The 20,472-nt window shown below is 40.8% G+C and overlaps 1 protein-coding gene across 1 annotated transcript in view; it reads left to right on the top strand.

Annotated features, from left to right (window-relative positions):
• LOC140467200 (trifunctional enzyme subunit alpha, mitochondrial-like) overlaps window positions 1–20,472 on the top strand; it is a 125,970-nt gene that overhangs the window by 56,893 nt on the left and 48,605 nt on the right. The window contains exons 5-10 of the mRNA XM_072563399.1: window positions 5,806–5,944; window positions 7,133–7,252; window positions 8,022–8,124; window positions 8,970–9,092; window positions 18,941–19,059; window positions 19,157–19,213. Of these exons, the coding sequence (XP_072419500.1) occupies window positions 5,806–5,944; window positions 7,133–7,252; window positions 8,022–8,124; window positions 8,970–9,092; window positions 18,941–19,059; window positions 19,157–19,213 (661 nt within the window). The remainder of the gene's footprint in view (window positions 1–5,805; window positions 5,945–7,132; window positions 7,253–8,021; window positions 8,125–8,969; window positions 9,093–18,940; window positions 19,060–19,156; window positions 19,214–20,472) is intronic.

Genomic DNA, 20,472 nt, shown 5'->3' with positions numbered 1-20,472 from the left:
ACTCGTAAATCCTATCCCTCAGTACCCTTTCCATTACTTTGCCTACCACAGAAGTAAGACTAACTGGCCTGTAATTCCCGGGGTTATCCCTATTCCCTTTTTTGAACAGGGGCACAACATTCGCTACTCTCCAGTCCCCTGGTACCACCCCCGTTGCCAGTGAAGACGAGAAGATCATTGCCAACGGTACTGCAATTTCCTCTCTTGCTTCCCACATAATCCTAGGATATATCCCGTCAGGCCCGGGGGACTTGTCTATCCTCAAGTTGTTCAAAATGTCCAACACATCTTCCTTCCTAACAGGTATCTCTTCTAGCTTATCAGTCCGTTTCACACTCTCCTCTTCAACAATACGGTCCCTCTCGTTCGTAAATACTGAAGAGAAGTACTTGTTCAAGACCTCTCCTATCTCTTCCAACTCAATACACAGTCTCCCACCACTGTCCTTGATCGGACCTACCCTCGTTCTCGTCATTCTCAGGTTTCTCACATACGCATAGAATGCCTTGGGGTTATCCTTGATCCTATCCGCCAAGGATTTTTCATGCCCTCTCTTAGCTCTCCTAATCCCTTTCTTCAGGTCCCTTCTGGCTATCCTGTATCCCTCCACTGCTCTGTCTGAACCCTGTTTCCTCAACCTTATGTAAGCCTCCTTCTTCCTCTTTACTAGACATTCAACCTCCCTCGTCAACCAAGGCTCCCTCACACGACCATTTCTTTCCTGCCTGATCGGTACATACATATCAAGGACACGTCGTATCTGCTCCTTGAAAAAGTTCCACATTTCCACCACATCCTTCCCTGACAGCCTATGCTCCCAACGTATGCTCCTCAAATCCTGTCTTACAGCATCGTAATTTCCCTTCCCCCAATTGTAAAAACTTCCTTGTTGTGCGCACCTATCTCTCTCCATAACCAAGGTGAAAGTCACAGAATTGTGGTCGCCATCACCAAAATGTTCACCCACTAACAAGCCCACCACTTGTCCCGGTTCATTACCGAGTACCAAATCCAATATGGCCTCCCCTCTGGTTGGACAATCTACATACTGCGTTAGAAAAGCTTCCTGGACACACTGCACAAACACCGCCCCATCCAATCTACTTGATCTAAAGAGCTTCCAATCAATATTTGGGAAGTTGAAGTCGCCCATGTTTCCCAATCTGTTTCTCCACATCTCTGCTGCTATTGGGGGGGCCTATAATAAACACCCAACAAGGTGACTGCACCTTTCCTATTTCTGACTTCAGCCCATACTACCTCCAGAGGCAGATCCCCCTCAAACTTCCTTTCTGCAGCCGTTATACCATTTCTAATTAGCAATGCCACCCCCCCCTCCTTTTTTACCACCCTCCCTAATCTTACTGAAACATATGTAACCAGGAACCTCCAACAGCCATTCCTGTCCCTCATCTATCCATGTTTCCGTGATGGCCACAACATCGTAGTCCCAGGTACCGATCCATGCCTTAAGTTCACCCACCTTATTTCTGATACTCCTTGCATTGAAGTATACGCACTTGAGCCCATCTCTGTGTCCGCAAGTAGTCCCTGTCAGTGCTACCTTCTCCACAGCCTCCCTACAGTCTTGGACATCCTGACACTCAGCTAGCTTACTTGCCGGACTACAAGTCCGGATCCCATCCCCCTGCCAAATTAGTTTAAACCCCCCCGAAGAGTGCTAGCAAACCTACCCCCCAGGATATTGGTGCCCTTCTGGTTCAGGTGCAACCCGTCCTGTTTATACAGGTCCCACCTTCCCCAGAATGCAGTCCAATTGTCCAAATATCTGAAGCCCTCCCTCCTACACCATCCTTGCAGCCACGTGTTCAACTGCACTCTCTCCCTATTCTTTGCCTCTCTGTCACGTGGCACCGGCAACAACCCAGGGATGACGACTCTGTCTGTCCTAGCTTTTAGCTTCCAGCCTAACTCCTTGAGCTCTTGAATGACCTCCCCACCCCTCTTCCTACCTATGTCGTTGGTGCCAATGTGTACCACGACTGGTCTAGAACACACCCACTCAAATACTAATCACTTACCTTCCCGCCCAGCTATGCGCTCCAACCTCACTTCCGCTGCCCGCTACAGGTAAGTAATTTTGAAACAAACTGTCTTACCTTAGCTGTAGTCTCCCGGGTTCGTTTTTCCTCGGCCGCTGCTCCCACTCAAATGACCGTTGGTGATTAAAGGGTGAGTATTTATACTCACCGTTCTCCTTCCCGGCTGCCCCTCTGTTTACCGTCACTTCCTCTGCTGCTCCCGCTCTTTTTGTGAAGAGAGAAAAAAAAACCGCTGCCCGCTACAGGTAAGTAATTTTGAAACAAACTGTCTTACCTTAGCTGTAGTCTCCCGGGTTCGTTTTTCCTCGGCCGCTGCTCCCACTCAAATGGAGTCTTATGGTCTTAACTCTTCATATGAAGACTGACAGTTGGGTTGTATCATATGTCTGTGCTGCTTTCAACTCCTAAACTATAAAAATGACGTAAATGAAGTTTTGCAATCAGGGCGCCAAACGTTGGATGCTAGGTCCTCTACTTTCCGAGTGATTGATGTCAAAAGTTGATTTTTTTTTGTACTATCTCCTTTTTCCCAGAGCATGCCACAAATATAAATGTGCCTTTCCTAAATTTCTCATCAGACGGTGGCTTCCCTGTTTTTGCTGTTATTTCAGCTTTTAGGAGACTGATCTTGATTCTCAAAACTCTCATTTGCAGCTTTGAAGAAAGATTGTTAGCACACAAGGTGCTGTTAGTGAGTATTGATTCTCACCTGACCTCTGAGACTGTCATAATTGCCAGCATACTTTATGCAATAATGCCATTTGGTATTGTACTCCTTAGAAACTTTCTTTTTCCTGACTTATGAAATGCAATTGGGTTTCATTGTGCTCCATAACAAAATAGTAATTGTTCCAAGAGCCTTTGAAGACTGGGCTTTCAGTGTAAATTTTCTTGAGACTAGGGGGAAAGGGTCAGTATCTTTGTGTTTCAGTGTACTAGATTAGATTCCCTACAGTATGGAAACAGGCCATTTGGCCCAAAACGTCCACACTGATCCTCTAAACAGTAACCCACCCAGACCCATTTCCCTACCTATATTTACCCCTGACTAATATGCCTAACATTATGGGCAATTTAGCATGGCCAATTCACCTGACCTGCACATCTTTGGATTGTGGGAGGAAACCGGAGCACCCGGAGGAAACCCACACAGATAGTCACCTGAGGTGGGAGTCCAACCCGGGTCCCTGGTGCTGTGAGGCAGCAGTGCTAACCATTGAGCCACCGTGCTGCCATGGGCACTACTACAATGAGTAGTAAATCTGAAATTTTCCAGAGGAAGAATTTTCCTGTCATAGGCATGATTTCATTAAAGATAGTCAGCTTTCTCAGAGGGAGGTCATGCCTAACAAATTTGTTAGAATTTTTTGAAAATGTGATCAAGTGTGTGGATGTGGAAAGTTCAGTTGCTAAAATCCATATAAACTATATCAAGGCTTTTAATAAGGTCTCATGTGAGACTGAGAAGATTAAAGCACATGGAATTGAGGGAAACATGGCACGATGAATTAGAAACTGTCTTAGTAATAGGACAGTGTCAGGAGTCTCTCAACACCAGGATTTAGTCCAATGGGTTTATTTGAAATCACAAACTTTGAAGCACTGCTCCTTTGTCCGGTGAAGATTGCGATTATCACAGCATTATAAGATATGGGACAAGTTCAGGGAATTGGGATTCGCATGCCTTTAATGGTATTGATGTCAGTGGTGACTTGATGGGCCAAAGGGCCTTTTTTGCACTCTATGACTAGAAACATCACATAACTGAATTGCTCTTTCCACCAACTGTAATTGAGTGAGTGCAATAATGTAAGCTTTGTAAAGGCTAGAAAGAGTGCAGCAATGACTTTTCCAAGGCATTCCACCTGTCTGTTAGCAATATGGACAGATTCTTCCTGGCTGTTATTCGACTTATATACGGGCCTCTCCTATATTAGAGTTGATCTTTCTCTGCACCTCTGTAGCTGTAACACTATATTCTGCATTTTGTCCTTTAACACTGATGTACTAATGTAAGGTGCAATTGATCTGCGTAGCAAGTAATACTGTACTTTTCACTGTCTCGGTGCATATGCCAATCCAATCAGATCAAATATATGTAGCTATCTTTGCAGATGAAGGCTGCCTCCTCCAGTACCTCTGACTGCCATCACTCCCTCTCCGTACCTGCACAAGCAGCTCTACGTACACACTTGCATTCCAGGGTGGAGCATTGGACCTGGGCCTTGAAATCTGCTACCCTCCCTCCACTTCAGAATTTCACCCAATTCGGACCTGAGCCTGCACCACTGCTAACCATTGCCTTCCCCCACCCCATTTATTCATCGCAAACATTCAGTTCTATGAAATTGAATGTGGTTAGCATTTTCATTTTCTTATCTATTCATTGATTGAGGTTCTTGCAGTCAGGGGCTTCTTCTCAACTATTTTTGCTGTGGACTCACCAGTAACCTGACAGTAGCGGATGCTGGTAGGGAGAAATAAAAGATAAGATTAACTGAGCAACTTTGCAGCGTTTACCAAAGACAAATTTCTCTTTTAGTCCACTTACATCTGGGGCTTAGACAAGGGCTCTTGTATGGGCCAGATCCGTAGCTTGTTGGGCAATACTGGTTTAGAAGGTTTTGGAAAATTTAACATAACTTTTCAGAGTTTTGCAACATTTTGGGAAAGAAAAATTATGCCCAACTAATGGAGCGCTAAACAGCTGGAAGACTTGGAGTTTAGCAAAATAACCAAGGCAATGAGGCGGTTAAAGTTGAACAGTTTAATTATACAGCAAATTATGCACCGCCTGAAATGGTTTCAGAAACTGATTCAATGGCGACTCAAATGGAATTTGCAATCCACACCATAAGATGATTTACAAGGTTAAGGGAGAGCAGGTACGTGAGACTAAATGATAAGATGTTTCAAAGCATAATGCAGGCAAAATAAGCCATTTCTCGTGAGGTGCAATTTTATAACTTGCCATTTTGTTTTAAATACAACTGCATTCAAAGTATCAGATTTTTGTTTTGGTGTTTCTAACTTAATGAATTACTTCTGACCTCGAACCCTGATTTTTTTCACTGGTGGTGACTTCAACAAACTTGTGAAATTTACTTCAACTTTTCTGATAAGATTAACCTGTAAGGCAATTTTCATGGGGGAGCCTTCTTTGCTTGTTGCACAATTTCCAGAACTGGAGAAAAATCAAAAGATTTTTCTCGACTATAACGGAGGGATCATGAATCTGGATTAAACACTTGGTCACAAAGTCAAAAAGACAGCTTCTTATTTGATCATAATGAGTCTATTATGATTTTGTAAATGTCCATTGGATTATTGCACTCCATGTCCACTGAACAAATGAGCAAGTGAATAGTGCAAGTGGTGAATGATGTACCAGGATGGAGTTGTCTAATTTGTTAAATTCCTGCCACTGCAGTTATTATTTATACTTTTCATGACTAATATAAGTAGCTACAGTATGTACTGCAACAATTTTCCAAGCTTACTTTGTCAATATCTCCCAGTATCTATTATTGAGGAGAACTGACAAAGTCCTCCCTTCACATTTTCTTTTCAAGTCACACATTTACTGAACTGTTCAGTCATTGCACCTGAAACAAAGTTGTGGGATTTTTAAATAACATGGGATCCTATCAGTCCAGTACTACATTGACTGCGGCATTGTCATGTGCCATGGGAAAGGGCCATGCCAGCTTTACAAATTGTCATACATGAACTTTATTTTCAGTATGATAGGAGAATGTAAATCTGTGGAGGAAGTGATACGATTATCTCAGGAGGGGCAGAAAATATTTCAGAAGATTCAAGAATCGCCCAAACCTGTTGTAGCTGCTATCAATGGTTCCTGCCTTGGAGGTGGTCTTGAGGTATGGGATATATTCCAACTTGAAATGCGTAGCCTAAGTCATTTATAGAGAAATATGTAGCTAGCGATTGAGGCTAAAAACCAGCATATTTCCAATGTTGAAAAACTCACTTTTATTTGTATTGGGTGTCTATGAATGTTTAAAAATCTCCTTTTATTCTATCTGCTACATTTAAAATTTGCCTGAGCTGAAATTTTGAGCCCTTATGTAGTGTCTTTTCTGGAGCAATTTCTTTTCATAATGTTAAAAATAAGTCCGGTGAGGACCTTTTTCACTATGGAAACGGAGTTGGAAACAATTTCTGGGCTTTTTCTCATGAATTCCAACTGGCTGAATTTATCATTGTTTTTTCCTCAAAGGAATCATTATGTTATCCTATTAATTTTAACACTGCATTTTCAAATTGGGACTCAACACTTTGCAACACAATGTGTGATTCTTTTTAAGAAGGAGTATTTTTTTGAAGATTGTCCTCTTCAAGTCATTTACCTTCTGCATTTACAATACTAACAATGTCTGACAAGTAACTGCAATGTATATTGCACGTGGGGAAGTGCGTGCGATTGTGGTGGGGAGTGGGAAAAATCCCCCAACATGAGAATAGGAGTGTGAGTGTCGTGAAGGGCAGGATCCAGGAAGCCCTCTTTCGCCTTTGTCTGTCTTTCTCCCCATGATCCCCTAGCTCTCTTCCTGACCTCCAGTTCTCTCCTGGGTCTCAATATCTCTACTCCTCAATTCTAGTTTGTGTCATCTCGCCTAATAATTTGACCCTTAGAATCTATAATTTGGCACCTATTCAAGATCTTTCATTTTACTATGAGGACATGATTAGATAGCATGTTTGGAATATGAATGTAAGACTTTTACGCTGGTAGAAGAATTGCTTTCATGGATAAGACACAAAGGAATGAAGACAATGTTTAATATGTATTCAAAATATTGAAAAGCTTAATGTATTCTTTTTCGAGATGTGCAAAGAGATGAAGTTGGCTCCTATAAACTAAATTTTTAGATTTTATTGTATAATCGTTAACTGAATTATAAATCCTTTTGTGTATAATAGAGTTGGTGCAAAGCTTTCACTGTAGGATGAAGTACATAATCAAAACCATTTGTGTCATTTAATCAAACAAGTATAATTATTTTTGTACTCTGTCACAGAAGCTAAGTTCTTGCATGTGTTTGTAGGTTGCCATTGCCTGCCATTACAGGATAGCAACAAAGGACAGAAAGACAATATTGGGCACTCCGGAAGTCATGCTTGGTTTACTGCCAGGAGCTGGTGGTACTCAGAGGCTACCAAAGATGGTGATTTATTTTGAATATTTAAATTCAGTTGTAATGCAAACTGCAATGACTGCATTTTTTTTAATCATCAAACTTAGCTCAAATTTCAAGCATTAACACAAGTGGAATCAGTATAATTTTTAGAAAAATACTATTGTAAACATAATGGACCAGAGGGCCTTTGATTGAAGTGCAGTATATAATTGTGTCACAAACTTTAGATGGTGTTCTGGTGATACCTTAGAAAGTGTGTTGCTAACTAGGAGAAATACTTGTGTTTGATTGGTTGAACATGAATTCAGGAGATTTGATCAGTAGGTTGATTCTTGAGTTTGTAAAGAGTTTACAGCAAGAACAATCTTGGCCACAGTACATACGCATCAAAAATTAATGAAGAGGTGCCAAGACATAACTTTACACACTAAATAAAGTATATGTCGGAGGACTGATTCAGGCTCGTGCTACTCCTGTATCTAATGATGGAGATAAAACAAGTCTCAAGGATAATAGATCGTTTGCTTGTTTGTGTTGGGAAAATGATGGAATCGTTACTTCCCAGCACAAGGGATACCTGAGAGAAATAGCACTGAGATATGAAACTGCTAGCAAAACACATGGAGGAGTAAGGATTAACAGCATCTGCTTCTTGGGATAAAAGGAGTAGGTTTGGTGAACACTAGTGTGGAACTTTAAATACTGGTATAGATTATTTGAGTTGAATGACCCATTTCTGTGTTATAACTCTAGTATGTCAGTGACCTGATTTTCCCTTTGAATTGTTTACCGTCAGGTTGGTCTTCCTAATGCTTTTGATATGATGTTGACTGGGAAAAATATCCGTGCAGATAAAGCTAAGAAGATGGGTTTGGTTGACCAACTTGTTTCTCCCCTTGGTAAGCTTCTCCTCTTCAAAACAAAATTTGTGAATAATTATTCCTGTTTAGTAACTTCAAAAGTGCATTAAATTACCCATTGATAATTTTGCTTATCCCGAGCTAAGTTCGACAATATTTAAAACAAGCCGCCTCATAAAGCTATCAGGTTTTCTTTCCAGATTTTGTGTAACAATAATTTGATATTGCATTGATCCTTGTAATTATATTTCACATGATGGTATTTAAAAAGATCTTCAAAATGTTTTATATCTAAAACGAACTTTTTTAAAATTGAGAGTTATCTAGAGAATTAGAGGCCTGCACTGGACAGAGTAAATGGGAAGAAGCTGATGCTACTCATGAAATGATCAGCAACAAAGGTGCACAGACTTAGTTATTGGGAAAAGAAGCAAAAGCAATATTATAAGTTAAATATTTTACGTGCAGCAAATTGTTAGGCTGTGCATCCTTTTGCACTCTATTAGATCTGCACCGGCATTATGATTTATTAATTCACTTCGTGCTATTCTCCTGTCTTCTCTCCGTAATCCTGCACATTCTTTGTTTTCAGAGAATAATCTTTTTGAATCCTTCAATGGAATCTGCCTTCACCATGCTATCAGGCCCCCTAACCACTTGTTGCATGGAAATCTCCTTTCTCATATTACCCTGGCTTCTTTTGCCAATTAATCCCATAAAGTTTGAGCAATATTTAGCAAAGTCCAAAAGTCGATGAGGCATGATTAAAATGTTTTGGCAAAAAACATTTGTATTCATGCTAGAACTCATCTTGTGGTGGTTTCTTAGAATGTGAATAGTTTCTTCAAATAGAACAATATGCAATATTTTGTAAATTTCTATAGGGCCTGGCCTGAAGAATCCAGAGGAGAGAACAATAGAATACTTGGAAGAAGTAGCAATTGGTTATGCTAGAGGAATAGTAAATAAGCAGATCTCCCTTCAAAAGAAGAAAACGCTTGTTGACAGTAAGTATTTGCGACTACAAGGCAGTACTTTTTTTTGCGTGCCTCATAGTTTTGTTATACTTATGTTGATTTCTAACTGTTCTCGCATGCTAAGTCTAACAAGCTCCTATAAAACGTTTCTGGTTTGCAAAATGGGGTGCTTCACTGTGTTTAATTTTGAAATCCTTGTGGTCATGTATTTGAGGTTTTAGCGCCAAGCTGATGTAGGTCTAATTTTTAAATGAATCAAACCCCATCCACCCCCCCACCACCCCACATACACCTTTCCTTCATAGTTCAAAATCAAGTCCTGTCTCCATATTGCAGTTTCCCATGAAAGCTGGTTTCTTAACAAAACTGAAAAGACACTAAATATATTATAATAATAAATAAGTTCTTCTGTTGAAGTTTTAATCCTGTTTGCTGTTCTGAAGGCTGACTTAATGCATCTTTCCAGTGAGTAGCTGAACTATAAAGATCAAAAATATTTGAGGCTTAACTCCTTTGCTGAGTTGAAAAAGAAAATGAAGTTATCATGACAATAGGAAATCTGTCTGAGCCACTGAGTTAGAAATGAACTTGAATCAACCAGAGACTCTGTTCTTGGTACTTATTTGTTGATCCTTGTTAGAATTGGTTGCTTGTGTAAGTTTTTAGCCAGAATTTTTCAAGTTGAGCCTTAGTTGCAATTTTCTTTTTTTTACTTCCTGGTCCAACTACCTGTTAGATAAATTCACTTTAACACTTAACTTATTTTTTGCTCAGTTCAAATTGTTTGGTTATTTGTATGTAACATTGTTAGAACATGAATTGGGAAGTACTTTATTCATTCTCAGATGTGTCATTGACAAATCTACCATTTATTTCTCATCCTTGAGTGTCTTTGAGAAGATAGTGTTATATTGGTGCTTTTGAACTCCTGCTATCTGTGTTCTCAGTACAGTTTAATAGAAAGTTTGAGAATTTTGAGAGGGAATAGCAAAGTATTTCCAAATCAGGATAATGTATGGTTTGAAGTTGGTATTATTCCCATGCATTTGCTCCTCTTGTTTAAATAGTTGTTTGATTTGGTAATGACATGAAGTTAAGTTAGAGCCGTGCATTGCATACTTAAGTCACAGTATGCCAGGAGTAGTCATGCTGGTGATTATGGTAACTGCGTTTTGTTCTCAGTTTATTTCACAGTACATTGTATGTTTGTTTTATACTTGAGATTTGTACTCTATCCGCCAGGCTTAAAACCTTACCTTCTTCATCACTAGGACACTGATTATAAATACATACTGTCGACATGTTACCTTACAACATCTCACTGTGCAAGTTTGAATAGCAATCTCTCTCATGCAGGATGAGGGCAAGAGTTGCATAGAAGGACCACTACCTCCAAATTTCCACCCAAAGTTGCATTACCATCTAGACTTCAAAGTATGTTATCATTCTTTCATTATTGATAGGACAAAGTTGTAGAACTCTTTAACTGTGCTCTGTAGGATTGCCTTCGTCTCACAGACTGCAGTAGTTCAAGAAAACAATTCACCATCACCTTGATGACATTTGGGGATGGACATTGTGTTTGCCTTGCTAATGTCACCTGCAACCAATTCATATATAAACTTTAAAAAATTCAGTTTGTGCATATGAGGATACCAGAATGGTGATCAGGAGAAAGTATTGGTCCATTAAATCTGTTTTGTGCAGTTGTCATTCGTAAGTGATCACTATATACGTGTGAGGGGTCTAGATTGAGTGAAAGCAAAAGTCAAATCCCAGTAAGCTGAGAGTGTTGGCTCGGGGTAAGGAATAGGAAATTTAAAGGCATTTCAAGGAGGCTATTTTTAATTCAGGAGAGAATTTTTCAAGTTGAGCCGTAATTGCAATTTTCTTTTTTTATTTCCTGGTCCAACTACCTGTTAGATAAATTCACTTTTACACTTAATTTATTTTTTGTTGAGTTGTAACTGTTTGGTTATTTGTATGTTACATTGTTAGAACATGAATTGGGAAGTACTTTATTCATTCTCAGATGTGTGTGTCTTTGACAAATCCACCATGTATTTCTCATCCTTGAGTGTCTTTGAGAAGATAGTGGTATGCTGGTGCCTTTTGAACTCCTGCTCTAAGGATAGTCGAGGCAGAAACTCTCTTGCTATTTGAAAAACGTTTAGGTGTACCCTTGAAGTGCAGTAATTTACTGATGAAGTCTAGAAGGGGGAATTGGGCTCGATCAGCTGGCAGCAGTATGATGCGCTGAACTGCCTCTTTCCATGCTGTAAATCTCTGATATATTCCCCACTAATTTTGAGCCACGTAATCTCAGGAAATGGAAATAAATATAAAAACCCCAGGAAAAGTGGAAATTCCTTTGCCACTCACTTCAGTAATCAAAGCTCATCCAGAAGATTGCATTGTCCATTATTTGCTTTCCAGGAAACCTTTCTGTTTCAGGAAGTGATCCCAACCAAGTCAGCAATTGGTTTGGATCTCCCGAAAAAGGATACAATGCATTTGTGTTCTTCATGCAATTCTCAACCTGTTTTACAATCTACTATACTCTGTGAATAGAAAAGAGCATCCAATCCAGTTCTACCCTTACTTCATAAAAGTGAGTCGAGAGTGTGGTGCTTGAACAGCACAGCAGGTCATGCAGCATCCAAGGAGCAGTAGAGTCGACTTGTCAGGCAAAAACCCTTCATCAGGAATTCATAAATGTGACCCTAGTCCTCCATAATCAATTTATTTGAAGTCTTAGAATAGTTGCAATTCAGAAGAGGGCTTTATGTCTATGCCAGTTCTGCAAGAGCAATTCAACTAGTCCCACTTGCCTGCTCGTTCCCGTATCTCTGGCAATGTTTCTGTTCATACATTTGTCTCATTAACAAATGATCCGCAATAGTTGATCCTCGTGCACATTCCTGTTCCTTCATTACTTTATAAATTTTGATCAAGCCATTCGAAGTAAGTCAGCTTTATTGAAGCGAAATGACCCAGTTCTTTTTGAGCCCATTTAGGATACTGAACTGTTTTAAATTTGCAATTAACCTTGTGGCACTGTTTTGGATCCTTTCCAAAGCTCAATATCCATCATCACCTAGCAAGACTTAAACAGGGTAAACCTTTTAACTTTGGCCTAACTTGACAAATATTTTGTTTTGCAGAGGTTGTGATACCAGTGATGTGCTAGTAGAATTTTCCAGTGTTATTTTATTTGGATTGTATTATAGACCCTCTAATAGTCAGAGGGAAATTGAGAAACAAACTTGTAAGGAGATCTCCGCTATCTGTAAGAATAATAGGGTGGTTATGGTAGGGGATTTTAACTTTCCAAACATAGACTGGGACAGCCATAGTGTTAAAGGTTTAGGTGAAGAGGAATTTGTTAAGTGCGTACAAGACAATGTTCTGATTCAGTATGTGGATGTATTTACTAGAGAAGGTGCAAACCTTGACCTACTCTTGGGAAATAAGGCAGGGCAGGTGACTGAGGTGTCAGTGGGGGAGCACTTTGGGGCCAGTGACCATAATTCTATTAGATTTAAAATAGTGATGGAAAAGGATAGGCCAGATCTAAACGTTGAAGTTCTAAATTCTAATTTTGACGATATTAGGCAAGAGCTTTCAAAAGCTGATTGGGGGCAAATTTTTGCAGATAAAGGGACGGCTGGAAAATGGGAAGCCTTCAGAAATGAGATAACAAGAATCCAGAAAAAGTGTATTCCTGTTAGGGTGAAAGGAAAGACTGGTAGGTACAGGGAATGCTGGATGACTAAAGAAATTGAGGGTTTGGTTAAGAAAAAGAAGGAAGCATATGTAGGGTATAGACAGGATAGATCGAGTGAACCCTTAGGAGAGTAGAAAGGAAGTAGGAGTGTACGTAAGAGGGAAATCAGGAGGGCAAAAAGGCGACATGAGATAGCTTTGGCAAATAGAATTAAGGAGAACCCAAATGGTTTTACAAATATATGAAGGACAAAAGGGTAACTAGGGAGAGAATAGGGCCCCTCAAAGATCAGTAAGGTGACATTTGTGTGGAGCTGCAGAAAGTAGGGGAGATACTAAGTGAGTATTTTGCATCAGTATTTACTGTGGAAAAGGATATGGAAGATATAGACTGTAGGGAAATAGATGGTGACACCTTACAAAATGTCCATATTACAGAGGAGGAAGTGCTGGATGTCTTGAAACGGTTAAAGGTGGATAAATCCCCAGGACCTGATCAGGTGTACCCGAGTACTCTGTGGGAAGCTAGAGAAGTGATTGCTGGGCCTCTTGCTGAGGTATTTGTATCATCAATAGTCACAGGTGAGGTGCCGGAAGATTGGAGGTTGGCAAACGTGGTGCCACTGTTTAAGAAGGGTGGTAAGGACAAGCCAGGGAACTACAGACCAGTGACCTGATGTCAGTGGTGGGCAAGTTGTTGGAGGGAATCCTGAGGGACAGGATGTACATGTATTTGGAAAGGCAAGGACTGATTTAGGGATAGTCAACATGGCTTTGTGCGTGGGAAATCATGTCTCACACACTTGATTGAGTTTTTTGAAAAAGTAACAAAGATGATTGATGAGGGCAGAGCAATAGATGTGATCTATATGGACTTCAGCAAGACGTTTGACAAGGTTCCCCATGGGAGACTGATTAGCAAGGTTAGATCTCATGGAATACAGTGAGAACTAGCCATTTGGATACAGAACTGGCTCAAAGGTCGAAGACAGAGGGTGGTGGTGGAGGTTTGTTTTTCAGACCGGAGGCCTGTGACCAGTGGAGTGCCACAAGGATTGGTGCTGGGTCCTCTACTTTTTATCATTTACATAAATGATTTGGAAGCGAGCATAAGAGGTGAGGTTAGTAAGTTTGCAGATGAAAGCAAAATTAGAGGTGTAGTGGACAGCGAAGAGGGTTACCTCAGATTACGACAGGATCTGGACCAGATGGGTCAATGGGCTGAGAAGTTTAATTCAGATAAATGCGAGGTGCTGCATTTTAGGAAAGCAAATCTTAGCAGGACTTATTCACTTAATGGTAAGGTCCAAGGGAGTGTTGCTGAACAAAGAGACCTTGGAGTGCAGGTTCATAGCTCCTTGAAATTGGAGTTGCAGGTCGATAGGATAGTGAAGATAGCATTTGGTATGCTTTCCTTTATTGGTCAGAGTATTGAGTACAGGAGTTGGGAGGTCATGTTGCAGCTGTACAGGGCATTGGATAGGCCACTGTTGGAATATTGCAACTTGAATAGTACAATTCTGGTCTCCTTCCTATCAGAAAGATGTTGTGAAACTTGAAAGGGTTCAGAAAAGATTTACAAGGATGTTGCCAGGGTTGGAGGATTTGCACTATAGGGAGAGGCTGAACAGGCTAGGGCTATTTTCCCTGGAGCGTCGGAGGCTGAGGAGTGACCTTATAGAGGTTTACAAAATTGAGGGGCATGGATAGGGTAAATAGGCAAGGTCTTTTCGCTGGGGTTGGGGAGTCCAGAACTAGAGGGCATAGGTTTAGGGTGAGAGGGGAAAGATATAGAAGAGACCTAAGGGACAACTTTTTCATGCAGAGGGTGGTGTATGTGCAATGAGCTACCAGAGGAAGTGGTGGAGGCTGGTACAATTGCAACATTTAAGAGGCATTTGGATGGGTATATGAATAGGAAGGGTTTGGAGGGATATGGGCCGGGTGCTGGCAGGTGGGACTAGATTGGGTTAGGACATGTGGTCGGCATGGACGGGTTGGACCGAAGGGTCTGTTTCTGTGCTGCACATCTCTTATAACTCTGACTCTTAAAGAACCAGAGCTGGGTTAAGTGTGTTTTTGAATGTTAAAGATGCCATGAAATTCATGAATGAGTTGCCTGAAAACAAGGGCAATTAGAGATGGGCTACAAGTGCCAGTCATCGTCAGTGGTGCTCACAAATTTAAAAGTGAAACCGATAATAATTTTCAAAAAGAAATTTGATAAATACTTCAGACAGAGAAGGAGGGCTTAGGCCATCTGTGTGGGGGTGGGTGGAGAGTGGAACTAATTGGCAGACAACCCTTTCAAAGAGTCCACATGGGCTTATTTTTATTTTGGAGTGTTACTTTTTTGACTTTGTATGGAGTGCCAGGTTATGGCAGTCTGGAAATTCTGTAAAGCAGTTTTCAAGTCCTGTTTTCATTCTTAATTAAGTACTCTTTTGTATAATATTTAGCTTATTCTCGTAGTTCACTCATAATTACTAATATTCTAGTAATTAGCTTCGGGTACCCTTGGTTGTCCATTTCTTCCCAGGAACGGAGAAACTACTCCGTGTTCTTCGCAGCCTGCAACACATTATTGATGAGGATGAGCACCTCACCAGGACGTTCCCGACACCTCCATCTCTCATATTTCAAACAATTGCCACACCTTAAACAGACGATTGTTCGCAGCAAACTATCCCACCTTCAGGGCAATATCAACTACAACACCGAACAACCCTGTCAGGGCAACCGCTACAAGTCGTGTCAGAGTGTTGCCATGAGTACCACCATTACACATGGGTACACCACCCACCACATACGTGGCAGGTACTAATGTGACTTGCCAATCGTTGTCTATCTCATATGGTGTAAACAAGAATGCCCGAGGCATGGTACATAGGCGAGACCAAGTAGACACCACACCATCGGGTGAATGGACACCGTGCAACAATAGTCAGATGGGGATGTTCCTTCCCAGTTGGGGAACGTTTCAGCAGTCAAGGACATTGAGCCTCAGATCTTCAGGTCACCATCCTCCAAGATGGTCTTAGGGATACACAACAACGCAGCTTGGCTGGACAGAGGCTGATAGCCAAGTTCTGTACCGATGAAGATGACCTCAACTGGGACCTTGGGTTCATGACCCCACTACACTATACAGTCTTACACGCATACTTTCACACGTATACACAAAAACGCGCACATACACACTCATGCAAAACCTTTGTCAGACACCTGCTCTCGCTCTCTCCCTTCTCTCCCCACCCCCATCATCCCCTGACTTCCCACCTCCACCCTCGCATGCAGACAAACGCACATGTAAGTCTATGGGGCACATTTCCAGAATTGTAATTGCAGATACGTTCTACTTTGTTCAAAAAACGCACAATCTACAGGCAGTCAATCAGTGTAATATTTTATAAATTCCTACATTAGAAAGTTATCTCGAGAATCTGATTTGAAAGAAGTTCTGGTCATATTAATGAAGTGAAACTTGCAATCCTTTCTAAAAGATGAAAGACTTAACAGCAAACTAGTTTTGTTCAATATATTAGATCAGTTGTATGCATGACACTCTGATGTTTTGCTATAAATTCTGTCTTATGATCCTGTTCCATAGTTACCTGATGAAGGTGTAGCGCTCTGAAAGCTAGTGCTTACAAATAAACCTTTTGGACTGTAACCAATAAAAGTAGTGTATTTGATTTGCAGAAGACATTGGATACTGTGCCATATGAAACGTTAGTACACAAATGAGTGGTTAGGTCAGTGTGTGATTTTTAGCTTATTCTAATATCCAATATTTATACCAAATAGTTTGTTTTTCTGCACCTTCCAGTTGTGGCCCTAAATCAAGGCTGTCCATGAAACAAAACATCCTCTCAACATCTAACCCGTTAAGCTCTGTTGAAACATTTTAGATGTTTAATTACGATGACCTCTCACTCTACTAAACTCCCACATTTATTAGTCCATCCTTTCCTCATAAAACAACTCCTTCATCCCAGGAACTAACTACATTAAACTTTGCTGAACTGCTTTCAACACAAGTATATCCCTCAAGGGGACCAGAACTGTACAGTCTCCAAAGTGCAGTCTCACCAATGCCTGTACGATTTTGGCTAAATTTCCCTCATTTTATACTTTATTACCCTTGCAAATAAGGCCAGTATTCCATTTGCCTTCGTAATTAGCTGCTGAGCCCACCTGCTAATCCTTGTGTTTTAAAGTACAAGAACAGCCAATCTCTTTACTGTAGCATTCTGCAAATATTTCTTCATTTGAAATTGTTTTTCTTTGTAATTAACCATGTCAAAGTGAACAAGCCTGTATTTTCTGACCTTGTACTCCATCTGCTAATTTTGTTCCAACTCACTTACCCTACCTGTATTTATGCAAATTATGTCATCCTCGCAACTTTCTTACCTATATTTGAACATGAGCAAGTTTGGCTGCATTATAGTCCATCTTTCCACCAAGCTGTTAATACAGATCTTAAGTGTCTGCGTGGGTTTCCTCCGGGTGCTCCGGTTTCCTCCCACAGTCCAAAGATGTGCAGGTCAGGTGAATTGGCCATGTTAAATTGCCTGTAGTGTTAGGTAAGGGGTAAATGCAGGGGTATGGGTGGGTTGCGCTTCGGCGGATCGGTGTGGACTTGTTGGGCCGAAGGGCCTGTTTCCACACTGTAAGTAATCTAATCTATTCTAATAAATGGTTGTGGCACCTGCAATCTGTGGCACTCGATTAGATAGAGTTTGCCAAACTGAAAATGACCCATGTATTCCAACTCTGCTTCCTGTTACGTAGTCAATCCTCCATCTATGCTATTGTCCCTCAACAACATAACCACTCACTTGTGTACTAACATTTTATGTGGCACTGTATCCAATGTCTTCTGCAATTCACATACACTACTTTTATTGGATTTCATATGTCCATTCTGCTAAGTTACATCCTCAAAGTACCCTAGTAAATTTGTTAAATGTTACATTGTTTTGTGAAAAGGAAATTGATTCTGCCTGAAACAAAAAACAGAAATTGCTGAAGAAACTCCTGCAAATCTGGCAAAATCTGGGGCGAAAAAGCAAAGATAACATTTTGGATTCGGTGAAATCTGCTTTCTCTGTGTAGATACAGTCAGATCTACTGAGTTGTCCAGCAATTTCTGATTTTTAAAAATATTTTCAGTATCTGCAGTTCTTTGTTCTTTGACTTTGTCTGATTGTCTTATGAATTTCTAAATGACCTGGTATTCCTTCCTTCAAATGGATGCTAGCATTTTGCCAATGTCGATTAGGTCACCTAGCTCAGAGTTCCTAGCTTTCTGTCTCCCTCCTTTCTTGAATAGTGCTGTTACATTTTCAGTTTTCCAACCCTGTGAAACCTTTTCACAATCTAGGAAATTTTGGGTGATTATAAACAATGCGTGTACAACCTCCTCAGTCATTTATTTCAAGTACCTCGGATACTAGCCATCAGGTCCAGATTTCACAATTGGGCAAGTGTCTATGAATGGTTTATGAAATCACATAGAAGAGATTAGTGAGGTAGCAAGCAGGATGGATGATCGTGGTTGTGAGAGGTAATTCTCTGGTCATAGTGCTGTCCCAACAAGTCCCCAGTGAAGCTTTTTTTAATCAAATATAATAGCTTTTTAATTTTTTTTATTTTTTGTACTCCGTACTTATCATTTTGTCATATAAAACCATTTCCATTCATATTCACCAATCCAATGTTCCGTTATTCCCATGCCAACCCTCTTATAACAAGTCCATGTCATTTCCAAACCCTCTTGCCACCTGCTCCTAATCTGTATCTGAAAGTATCTATAAAACTAGGCTTCTCTGCAACAATCCTTGCAAAGTGCTTGTTGGGAATTGTTCATGTAGTGGCAGAATCTTGACCATTTGGATTCAAGTACTTCTAACTCCCTACCTAAATTGCAGCCTTATTTTGACCCTTTTTCTCTCCCCTTTTAACAGCGTCCTCAAGAATTCCTTTTAGTTAGCCCTTATTCAAATTCTGTTTCATCTGTTCTTTTCTAAAGCATTATGTGATATTTTAAAATTACTATGTCAATACAAATTGCAGACTATCATGAAGGTTTGTATTCTGAGTCATAAAAAGAATTTCTTTTCTAAGCTTTATTTTATTTGTTGCAGCGGTGCAGTCGTGGGCATTTAAGTTCCCTATAATCAGGGAGCAAATTTATAAAATGGTAAGAAAAAAAGTGATGGCACAATCCAAAGGACTTTATCCTGCCCCACTGAAGATCATTGAGGTAGGTTTAGGTCAATATTTCTTGAGATTTGTTAAGCTTGGACAAGTAAATGATTATGCAATTCAAATCAGTCATTTAACATATCACTTTATTTAAGGTTGTGAAAACTGGATTAGAGCAGGGATCGAATGCCGGTTATCTAATTGAGTCACAGGTAAGGTAAAAATGCATTGCACATATAAAATCATGGGATTCAGGAAAAGTATTTGAGTGATTAGAACCAAGTTATGTCAAGAAGATCTCTGTGGTTCATAGAACGTGGAACATTTACAGTGCCCTTCGGCCCGCAAGGTTGCACCAACCTAATGTATTCTACACTATTGCACTTTCATCCATATGTCTATCCAATGACCATTTAAATGCCCTTAAAGTTGGTGAGTCTATTACTGTTTCAGGCTTTGCATTCCATGCCCCTACTATTCTGAGTAAAGAAAGTACCTCTGACGTCTGTCCTATATCTATCACCCCTCAATTTAAAGCTATGTCCCCTCATGCTAGGCATTGCTATCCAAGGAAAAAGGCTCTCACTGTCCAACCTATTTAACCCTCTGATTATCTTGTGTCTCAATTAAGTCACCTCTTAATCATCATTTCTCTTATGAAAACAGCCTCCAGGCCCTCATCCTTTCCTCATAAGACTTTCCCTCCATACCAGGCAACATCCTAATAAATCTCCTCTGAACCCTTTCCAAAGCTTCCACGTCCTCCTTATAATGCAGTGTCCAGAACTGTACACAATACTCCAAATGTGGCCATACCAGAGTTTTGTACAGCTGCAGCATGACTTCATGGTTCCGAAACTCAATCCGTCTATCAATAAAAGCTCACTCACAGTATTCCTCCTTAACAACCCTAAAAATCACACTGCAAATGTGCTGTAGAAATGTAATGAAAATTGAAGGAGATTTAAAAACCAGTGCTAGGATACTCAATGTCAATATGTCTGTCCCTGACCAAGCGCAGCAGGTCAGGCAGCATCCAAGGAACAGGAGAATCGACGTTTCGGGCATCAGCTCTTCTTCAGGAATGAGGAAAGTGTGTCCAGCAGGCTAAGATAAAAGGTAGGGAGGAGGGACTTGGGGGAGGGGCGTTGGGAATGCGAGAGGTGGAGGGAGGTCAAGGTGAGGGTGATAGGCCGGAGTGGGGTGGGGGCAGAGAGGTCAGGAAGAAGATTGCAGGTTAGGAAGGCGGTGCTGAGTTCGAGGGATTTGACTGGGACAAGGTGGGGGGAGGGGAAATGAGGAAACTGGAGAAATCTGAGTTCATCCCTTGTGGTTGGAGGGTTCCTAGGCGGAAGATGAGGCGCTCTTCCTCCAACTGTCGTGTTGCCATGGTCTGGCGATGGAGGAGTCCAAGGACCTGCATGTCCTTGGTGGAGTGGGAGGGGGGGTTGAAGTGTTGGGCTATGGGGTG

The sequence above is a fragment of the Chiloscyllium punctatum genome, chromosome 3, assembly GCF_047496795.1.
Source record: "Chiloscyllium punctatum isolate Juve2018m chromosome 3, sChiPun1.3, whole genome shotgun sequence".
Taxonomy (NCBI): Eukaryota; Metazoa; Chordata; class Chondrichthyes; order Orectolobiformes; family Hemiscylliidae; genus Chiloscyllium; species Chiloscyllium punctatum.
This window is presented reverse-complemented; position numbering and strand designations above follow the sequence as displayed.